The 10,622-nt window shown below is 40.8% G+C and overlaps 1 protein-coding gene across 3 annotated transcripts in view; it reads right to left on the bottom strand.

Annotated features, from left to right (window-relative positions):
- The window catches only part of MTRF1 (mitochondrial translation release factor 1), a 57,063-nt gene extending 51,399 nt beyond the window's left edge, over nt 1-5,664 (bottom strand). Inside the window, exons 1-2 of one of the 3 annotated variants that reach the window (XM_059378256.1) lie at nt 5,341-5,664; nt 2,648-3,070 (exon numbers count right to left, since the gene is read on the bottom strand). In XM_059378256.1, coding sequence (XP_059234239.1) covers nt 2,648-3,062 — 415 coding nt within the window. In that variant the 5' untranslated portion in view covers nt 3,063-3,070; nt 5,341-5,664. The remainder of the gene's footprint in view (nt 1-2,647; nt 3,071-5,340) is intronic. The other 2 variants (XM_059378257.1, XM_059378258.1) reach the window with 2 other exon arrangements.
- Nucleotides 5,665-10,622: the final 4,958 nt, after the last annotated feature.

Raw genomic sequence — 10,622 nt, 5'->3', positions numbered from 1 at the left:
GAGCCTGATGTGGGACTTGATCCCAGGACCCTGAGATCATGACCTGAGCCGAAGGCAGCGGCTTAACCCACTGAGCCACCCAGGTGCCCCAATAAAATCTTTTTAAAAAAAGATATAAATTAGCAGAAAGAATAGAAGGGAACTCATGAAGGGTACACTACAGAGGCAGAGGCAGACTCTATTGGAACTGGACTCATGCAGTGCATAAGACAGCCTGTGGAATCTCACTAAGTCCAAATCCTTGCTCCTTGCCTGATTGGCTGAGTGACTTCTGACATTTTTAGCTCTCAGTTTCTTCATCTATAAAATGGGGACATTAATAATAATTCCTATCTCATAAATTATTGTAAATACTCAAATGAGATAATATTTTAAATACTTAGCTTAGTGTCTGGCACATGGTAGGACAGTAAATGTCACTTTTATCACTGTTATTACAGAATAGCAGGACTTTAGACCTAGGAGAGACTTCGGAAACAATCCAATCCAATCTCAATAATACTGGTGATACAATGTATACACCACTGTATAATGGTGATACAATCAAGGCTGAAAGAGATTATGTCAATTTAATTTAAAAACATTTAGTAAACTCCTATTATATGCAAAGAACCTTCCCCAAACTAATGGATTACAAATCTGAGTGGCATAATGCAAAGAGAAAAAAAAAAAAATCCTCATAAACATAGTGAGAGACTCATGGTACTACGAAGAGACGGCAGAAAATCCAGGACTTCACAGTTATAACTGTGACTGGCCTTGACATCGTTTAACATCTCTAACACTTAATGGAACAGGATGGAGCACAGAAGTTTAGAAACTAAGTGCCTGTAGTACTATCTGGATAAATGCTGAATCCCAGCTTAGTCCACTGTGCCTTTCTCTCAACTTCAGTACATTTTGATAATTTTTGTATGAGAAAAAATGTTAAGGTAATAAGCAATATTAAGAATACCAAAGGGGCAGCTGGGTGGCTCAGTGGGTTAACGCCTCTGCCTTTGGCTCAAGTCAGGGTCCTGGGATCGAGTCCCACATCAGGCTCTCTGCTCCGCGGGGAGCCTGCTTCCTCCTCTCTCTCTGCCTGCCTCTCTGCCTACTTGTGATCTCTGTCTGTCAAATAAATAAATAAATAATCTTAAAAAAAAAATACCAAAACTAAAAATAAACATCTCTCACATAGATCAAAAAATTAAAGGTAAAGTTAAAAAATTGAACTCTCAGAAGAAAACACAGATGTACTCTTTGTAACCTTGGGTTACACAACAATTTCTTAGCTATGACACCAAAACCACGAGCAACAAGAGAAAAAAAGATAAATTTGACATCATCAAAATTTAAAAATTGTGCCACTTAGGGGTGCCTGGGTGGCTCAGTCAGTTAAGTGTCTGCCTTCGGCTCGGGTCATGATCCCAGGGTCCTAGGATAGAGCCCTGCATCGGGCTCCCTGCTTGGCAGGAAGTCTTGCCTCTCCCCCTCCCACTCCCTCTGCTTGTGTTCCCTCTCTCTGTGTCAAATAAATGGACAGGATCTTTAAAAAAAAAAAAAAATTATGCTGCTTCAAAAGATAACCCATAGAATTGAAGAAAAGTTTTGCATATCATATATCTGATAAGGAATTTGTGGCTATAATATAAAGAAGTCTCACAATTCCATAACAGGACAAATAACTCATTTTAAAAATGAACGAAGGATCTGAACAGTCATTTATCCAAAGATGAGATACAAAAGGCCAACAGGCATATGAGAAGATGTTCAACATCATTAATCAGGGAAATGCAAATCAAAGCCACAATCAGGTATCATTATACCCACTAGGATGGCTAGAATCAAAAAAGTGTGGGGTAAAAATAGTGGAGCCACTTTGGAAAACAGTCTGATAACTTCTCAAAAGGTTGAATGCAGAGTTATGATAGGCAATTGTAGCGCCACTGTTCATTACAACCCACAAGTGGAAACAACTCAATATCCAGTAAGTGATGAATGGATAAATAAAAATAAAAATAAAATAAAATAGAATAAAAATAAAAATAAAATGTGGTAGATCCATACAATGGAATGCAGTTCCACAATAAAAAGACATTAAGTACAAATACATACTACAACATAGATGAAACTTGAAAATATTATGCTAAATGAAAGAAGCCAATCACAAATGACATATTATATGACTCCACTTACAATACAATGCCTGAAATAAGGAAATCTAGAAAATAGATCAGCTCTTGCCTCGGGTTGGCAGGGAAGGGGGAATTGGGACAAGTGGCCACAAGGTGTAGGGTTCTTTCTGGGATGATGAAATAATACTTGGACCCTACAAGCCCTTTGCTGGGGTGGGAACTGCATTTTTGTGTCTCTGCTACATACGCAGGACCGTGCTCAGGAAAGTCCTGCTCAATAAATTAAAGCTTCTGTAAAGGTTAATATTCAGTCGCCCAGACCCTAAAAACTTCTTGGCAAGCACCATGAGGAGCTCAGTCTCCTAATAGTTGATTTTCAGTAGCCAAAATACATCAAACACACTGAGTAGAATTCTGTCTTCTCCAAGTACAGAGTGCAGCCATTCTAGCCTTTTTAAAAGACTGTGTTCAATAAAGGTTTAACCTATAAAATCAATCACATTGTTTACACACACATATTTTTTACCTACTTTTACACATTGAATCTAATTCTTCAATTGCTTGCTCAGCCTCCTGAATTTCTCGGTAAATGGCTGTAAGTGGCGCCAACTCAGCATGCCTTCGATTCAGGGACTTCCGGTCCCCTTCATTCACAGACACACGCTGCAAACAGTCGTCAAGCGTCCTGTACTCCTCGTTCAGGTCCTCCATATATTTCTGTAGTCCTTTATGCTTCCACAGCATCTTGGACTGATGACAGTATCTCCTGGGACAATTCTTATTTAACAGAAGGTGGAGAATGGGATTCCTGCTTTGTCTAAAAATCCACAGCCTTGTATCAAGATGGATCTGCATAAACTGATAAGATTGGGAATGGAGGTGGTACTGGTGGGGACCATTAAGAGATGAATGTCTAAAAAGCCAAGCACACAGGTGACGATTCATCTCAGCATCTGAAATATAATAAACACAATCTGAAAAAAAAAATCAGCTCTACAAATACGAAAACTGGAAGGAGGCTCAAGAAATCTTGTTCAGTTTATGGGCACAGCCAGCTCTAAACACAATCTGAAAATTCAAGTAACCAATAAAAGGAAAATAATTCTTCGTACCTCTGAGTATAACATATTAAAATAAATGAAGATAACACAGTTTTCTATTCACTCAATGTATATAATTAACGATGGCAAATGAGTAGGAGCATAATTAATAAATACATCAACAGGCTGGGTTAAATGAGCTACTTTCTAGGAGGTATCCAGGATCTGGAATTAAGGATGTGAACAAGCACTTGAAAGGTATGAAATAATCGTGCAAGTTTTAGGTGGTTCACATATACATAGATTTCTAAAGCTCGAAGGAAATATTAACTGTTTTCTTGTCTAATTCTTTAATTTTAGGTATCCAGATGTCCAAGGAAATCAAGTAACTTAATCATGATTATTTACTTAGCCAGACAGAGGCAGAGTTTAGACTAGAATGCGGTCTGCCTGTTCAGAGCTCAGTGTTTTCCATTTTCAATTCTGCAGTCCGGTGCTTCCCTTTCAGCTAAGATCCTCAAGGAGGAAAACTTCAGATATTAACCGATAAAGAAAGTAGGTCTGGTTAAGAGGGGACAGTGGCAATATTTGTATTAAGTGAAAAAAGCAGAATGGAAAACAATATAACCTAATCTTAATTGGGTTTTCAAAATTTTCTATGATATATGATATACAAGGAAAGTAAGTAAACAATATTTTGGGGGGGGGGACCTAAAAAAGAAACATACCAAAATGTTAAAAAGATGATCTCTAGTTGTGGATAACTTTTGCTTGCTTTCTGTTTTTTCTATGTTTTAGCGTTTTTAATTTTTCTACTCACACAGCATGCATTACTGTCACAATCAGGAAAAAATAGTTACTTTAAAAAATGACAACTTAGGGCGCCTGGGTGGCTCAGTGGGTTGAGCCGCTGCCTTCGGCTCGGGTCATGATCTCAGAGTCCTGGGATTGAGTCCTGCATCGGGCTCTCTGCTCAGCAGGGAGCCTGCTTCTCTCTCTCTCTCTCTCTCTGCCTGCCTCTCTATCTACTTGTGATTTCTCTCTGTCAAATAAATAAATAAAATCTTTAAAAAAAAAATGACAATTTAGGGACGCCTGGATGGCTCAGTTGGTTAAGAGGCTGCCTTCAGCTCAGGTCATGATCCCAGCGTCCTGGGATTGAGTCCCACATCTGGCTCCTTGCTCCGCAGGGAGCCTGCTTCTCCCTCTTCCATTCTGTCTGCCTGTGCGCTCGCTCGCTCTGTTTCTGACGAATAAATAAATAAAATCTTAAAAAAAAAAATTACAACTTAGGTGAAACCGGCTGTGTACACTAATTTCCTGCTCTTCACCTCTCCAACAGACATAATCAAAAGCTAACAAAAGCAGCTTTATTAAGAAAGGGGGGGATGATAAAGTATTTTAGTAAAAACACTTGACTCCTGAAATTCTGAGGTTCCAAGTTGAAGTGAGGGTCAAAATTTTATGATAATCAACCTTTATTGTCTCCAGTGTTCCTACAATGCTAGGAGGTGCATTCATGTAGCAACTCATTTGATCATTCTAAATCAGCTAACTTGAATACCATAATGTCCTAGAAACTAAAATATTCAGTGTGGTCTCCCAAACATTCAGATTTTGCAGGATTCTGCTAATGCACTTTAATATCTGAAGCACATTTGGAAAAAGACTGTGGAAGAATGCGCCAATGCCCAGCAGCCACACGTTACTGTCCTTCAGAAGTTCCAGCGTCTTTACATCTAGTCTCAAGCCGATCAGAGAAGTGTGTCCATCAGAAAAAAATGGACAAAAGGATGACAAATTTATGTTACAATACTTTTAGCTAAAAAGTCCACCCTCGAAACAGCAGAATGAGTAACTCTTAAGGTCTTGAACCTCAATGTTCTGAGAGAACACACCCCCCTCCCCTTAAACCAAGACGTTTACTCGCTAGGGTTCCCTAAACCTGAGCACGGCCCGTCCCTCCATCACCCACCCCAGGAGCAGCATTACTCGAGTACTCTAGTAACAATTCTCAGGTCGGCAGGTCAGAAGGGACACTGTTCTTACACGCCAGAACACGTGTAAGCCACACTTTGTCACTCAGTATAAGGAGTGATCCTATCGAGACAACATGGGGGGAAAGGAGGTGGAAAAAATACTTTTGGGGATCAAAAAAAGAGGAAAAAAATAATTGTGAGTACCTAGGAAAAAGAAGGAAGGACGACAGCTTTCCTTTCTGAAGCCGGAACCTTCTGGGACCTGCTACATTTCAGCCCGACACACACTGACTCCCTTTCACATCCGGGTCACTCCTTCCGGGTTAACGCTTGCTCTCAGCTTCTCTTAAACAGGCGTCCTTGGGCGTGCGTAACAGCGAACAGGGGAAACCCGAGAGGAAAAATGACAAATCGAGAAAGAAAAATAAATAAAAAGACAAGGCAATAAAGGAAATCCCAAGAGATGACTACGGGCGGTACTCATCCGGAGCCGGAGCCCAGGGCGCGGGTTCCCACTAGCTAGGTAGGGTGGGCGGTAGCGGAAAGTAGAAGGAACTACAAGTTCCGGGAGCTCCTCCCCGGGAATCCTGGGAGTTGTATTTTGCGCACAGGCTGGCCGCCAAGCTCTGGGACAAAAGCGGACTTCTGGTTTCACAGAGGCAAACACAGGAGAGAGAGCTCTACGATTCTGATGAGGAGATCAAGATTTACAATATATTAATAGGAAATTACAAGAATTTTTTAAAAAGATTTCTTATTTATTTATTGACAGGCAGAGATCACAAGTAGGCACAGAGGCAGGCAGAGAGAGAGAGGAAGAAGCAGGCTCCCTGCTGAGCAGAGAGCCTGATGCAGGGCTCGATTCCAGGACCCTGAGGTCATGATCTGAGCCGAAGGCAGAGACCCCAACCCACTGACCCACCCAGGCGCCCCTACAAGAATTTTTTATATGTAGAAGTTATATAACGGTGTCACTAAAGCAGTGGAGTTTCTTTCTTTCTTTCTTTCTTTTTTTTTTTTTTAATTTTTGTTTTGTTTTTAAAGCAGTGGTTCTTTGATTTTTATTTATTTATTTTTTGAGGACTCCCTTTTCATCATCCCCAGATTTAGGGATTCTACGTGGTTTGTTGTTGTTGTTGTTATTTTCTTTTTCGTTTTCTATTTTTACCCTTTATGGGATTCTGCACGTTAATTGTTGTACTTTCAGCTTCCACGGTTCGAGAAAATACCTAATAACTAAAGGAGGATATAAACTTATATTTCTAAAAATCGTAACAGGATCCAAAAGATAGGAGACTATATATATTCACAAATTAACGGCTTTATAGGTGTTGCATGCATATATTGAATGTAGGGGCTCAAACTAGGTTCATAGGTTGTAAACTACTGATTAAATAATTATAAAAATCCAACTAATAAACAGTTCCAGGAAAATGCAAACATACTGCCTTACTTTGAATACCACAAGTCACATCACTGCCGTGTCTCAATATTTCTTCATCAAAAGCCAAGGCAAACATCATCCCATATAACTGACTTCACAGGATGTTTTGTTGGGTTGGGACTGCATATAAAAGGAACAATTAACTCCCAATGTAAATACCTAACATTACCCTACTTCAGGGTATTTACTTTTACCTAGTATATATTAAATCCTATATCAAATGGTTTAAACCTATTAATTACTTTAATCCTTACTACAACGACCCTAAAATACCCATTTTGCAGAAGAGAAAACTGAGGCACAGAGAGCTTAAGTAACTTGTCCAGGTAAAAGAACTGGTAAGTAATAGAACTGAGATTCAATCAAGGCAGTCTGTGCTAATGTTCTGTGGCTCCTAAGCTCTGTACTCCCTCTCTCCTGCCCCTCCCACAAAAAAAAAAAAAAAAAAAAAAAGAAGAAGAAGAAAGAAAGAAAGAAAAAAGAAAAGAAATAAAGAAAACATTCCATTGTTCATTCAACAATGAGCGCCAGTTACATGCTACTCACTGTGCTCTGGACATGAGAATTTAGCAATGAAAAGAAAAGACACAAACATTTGCTCACAGTAAGGAACAAATTCCAAAGGATCCATAAAAATCATTCTCCTGAATTATCCAATGAAATCATTTAATTCTTTATTTTTATTTGTGTATGCAGATATATAACTTAAGTAATATAGTATATAAAGCTTTATTCTCCTTTAAAAATAACCTTACTGCTATGGACTGAATTGTGTGCCCCCCCCCCAATTTAAGATGTTGAAGGTAACCCCCAGTGTGACTGCACAGGGGACAGGGTTAAATGAGTCATAAAGGTGAAGAAGACCTGATCTGGTGATACTTGTGCCCTTATAAGAGATATCAGAGAGCTTGTGAGTGCAAGCTCTCTCTTCTCTCTTTTTCTCCAAGACAGGCCCCAGGGTGAAACCTACCTTGCTGACACCTTGATCTTGGACTTCCCAGTCCTCCAGCCTCCCAAAGTGTTATTTTATTATGGCAGCCCAAGCACCTAACATTTATGTAAATGTTACATGTATGTAAAAATTTATGGGGATATACATGAAACTTTATGATATACATGAAACTTCACATATTTTATGTATTTTATTTCTCAATTAAAAAAAAAAAAGTCCCTAAAGGGATGTCTGCCTGCCTGGGTGACTCAGTTGGTTAAGGGTCTGCCTTTGGCTCGGGTGGTGATCCCGGTGTCCTGGGATTGAGTCCTGTGCTGGGCTCCTTGCTCAGGAGGCAGCCTGCTTCTTCCTCTGCCTGCTGGTTTCCCTGTTTGTGCTCTCTCTGACAAATAAATAAAATCTTTAAAAAAAAAATCCCTAAAGACATTTATGCTTGGTACTATAAATACTCCTTCATCCTCCATGCCTTTTAAAAAAGAATATAATATGGTATACCTATATTTATGAATATGCAATGATGTCCACAATTCATCATTAAATGAAAGACATTGTTTAAAAAACAACAACACAGCAAACAAACAAAAAAATAAGAAGGGAGGCAGTGGGGGTGGGGGTACAAAACAAAAACAAAAACAAAAACCAACAACAACTCAGCAAACTGAGTTCCATTTAGAAACATGTGATGCATGGGACACCTGGGTGGCTGAGTTGGCAAAGCATCTGATTCTTGTTCTCAGTCTAGGTCTTGACCTCAGGGTCATGAGTTGAAGCCTCATACTGGGCTCCATGCTGGGTGTGGAGACTATATAAAGACAAAAACAAAAACAAATATATGCGAAGCATATATATTTAAAAGTCCAGTGGAATTACAGGTAATCCTTATTTTCTTCTTTGTAGTAGTCTGGATTTCCTAAAGTTTCATGATGAGTATTATTGTAAATAAGACAGTTATAAAAGGAAAAAATGTATTTTATTTATTTATTTGAGAGAGAGAGCGAGAGAGCACAAGGGGAGTGGAGGGAGGGGAGAAGGAGAAAGACAAGCAGACTCCCCACTGGGCATGAGCCCAACACAGGGCTTCATCTCACTGACCCTGAGATCATGACCTGAGCCAAAATCAAGAGTCAGATGCTCAAAGGACTGAGCCACCCGGGCACGCCCAAAAGGACATTCTTTAATGTTTGTTTGAAAAAGCCTTATGTGGGACGCCTAGGTGGCTCAGTGGGTTAAAGCCTCTGCCTTCAGCTCAGGTCATGATCCCAGGGTCCTGGGATCGAGCCCTGCATTGGGCTCTCTGCTCAGCAGGGACCCTACCTTCCCCTCTCTCTCTGCCTGCCTCTCTGCCTACTTGTGTTCTCTGTCTGTAAAATAAATAAATAAAATCTTAAAAAAAAAAAAAAAAAGCCTTATGTGAGTTTTTACCATTGAATCATTTTATGAAGCTAACTTCTACTTCCAAAGAGTCTGATACATTACAGGAAACATTCTTCTAGAGGTGGTAATAAAAAGGTTGATTCCGTGAAAGTTACAACATTCGATCAAATTAGCGCCAAGAGCTTCTCTGTCTGAGATACTTCTCACAATAAAGTTGATCTCATAAACCTTTCTATTATGAAAGTATGCATAATGGGCACCGACAGTTGGGTATTCCTTGAGAAGCGAAATGACCTGGGTCCCTTTCCTCTGCCTTGGAGCTAACAACAAAATACTTGCAGCTGTTTTTCAGATTCATTTACAGCAAACTTAGCCCAAAGTCCAAAGTGGGTGGAGAATGGGGACTTTGACTTCGCTTCTTCTCAGCGACTTCCAGATCGCTTCAAAGAGGCTGAGGATACCCTTGTGTCCTTGTGCTCATGACCTGAAGGCTGACTTGCATCCTGCTGCGGGGATTCCCCATCAGAAAGCGCCCACTTAGGGCTTACCCTGAGAGAAGCAGAGCATGGCTCAGGTCATGATCTCACAGTCCTGGGATCGAGCCCCGCATTGGGCTCTCTGCTCAGCAGGGAGCCTGCTTCTCTGCCTACTTGTGATCTTTGTGACCTTTCTCTGCCTACTTGTGATCTTTGTCTGTCTTCCTCAGCCCTGGACGCTCTTCAGGGAGCTAGCTGCACCCGGGTGGCTGGAGAGATTGTTCCAGGCTACGTTGAAACCTTCGGTCCCACCCGGGAAACTTTCGGAGGCACCGAAACCAGCATGAAACCCAGGATGCAAGCCGTAAAACAGGATGGGGCAGAGCGCCCCGTGCAATGCACCTTGGCTTTCGGTTCACCGGAGTTTAGGGTCTTGGTCACATCCTGAGGCATCCTGCAGTGTGAAGGCTGGCGGCCACTTGGGATTCCAATCAGCTATATTTTATCACAGGAAAACGTGGAGCTAGGAATTTGACAATTTAATACAAAATTCAAGCCCTCGCTAAGGTGGAAAAGAAACAGCAAAACAAAGATGATTCTACTTGTATTCTTTTTTTTTTTTTAAGATTTTATTTATTCATTTGACAGAGATCACAAGTAGGCAGAGAGGCAGGCAAAGAGAGAGGAGGAAGCAGGCTCCCTGCTGAGCAGAGAGTTCGATATGGGGCTCGATCCCAGGACCCTGAGATCATGACCTGAGCCGAAGGCAGAGGCTTAACCCACTGAGCCACTCAGGCACCCCCCTGTTTTTTTCTTTTAAGATTTTATTTATTCATTGAACAGACAGAGATCACAAGTAGGCAAAAAGGCAGGCAGAGAGAGGGGGAAGCAGATTCTACTTGTATTCTTGTAAAGTATTTCCCCTGAGAGAAGCAGAGTAGGAAGTATGAATAGGCAGCGTTTGTTCTTTTCATATATTCATACCGGTTCTCAAATTTTTCTTAGCTTGGGAGAGGGGGTAATAAAAATGCAAAAAATGCGCCACCTGCTGGCATTACGGAAACTAGAGCACTCATTATTTTCAGAGAGAGTGTGAGAGAAGTCAACTTACTTTTTTAATCTGAGGATTTTAAAGGGGCGGGGGTGGGGGGATAGGGGTGGAGGGTGGGAAGTTGGGGTACCAGGTGGTGAGTATTATAGAGGGCACGGATTGCATGGAGCACTGGGTGTGGTGAAAAAA

Source organism: Mustela nigripes, chromosome 15, assembly GCF_022355385.1.
Source record: "Mustela nigripes isolate SB6536 chromosome 15, MUSNIG.SB6536, whole genome shotgun sequence".
Taxonomy (NCBI): Eukaryota; Metazoa; Chordata; class Mammalia; order Carnivora; family Mustelidae; genus Mustela; species Mustela nigripes.
The sequence above is the reverse complement of the archived record's forward strand: the minus strand, read 5'-3'. Positions and strand labels throughout refer to the sequence as shown.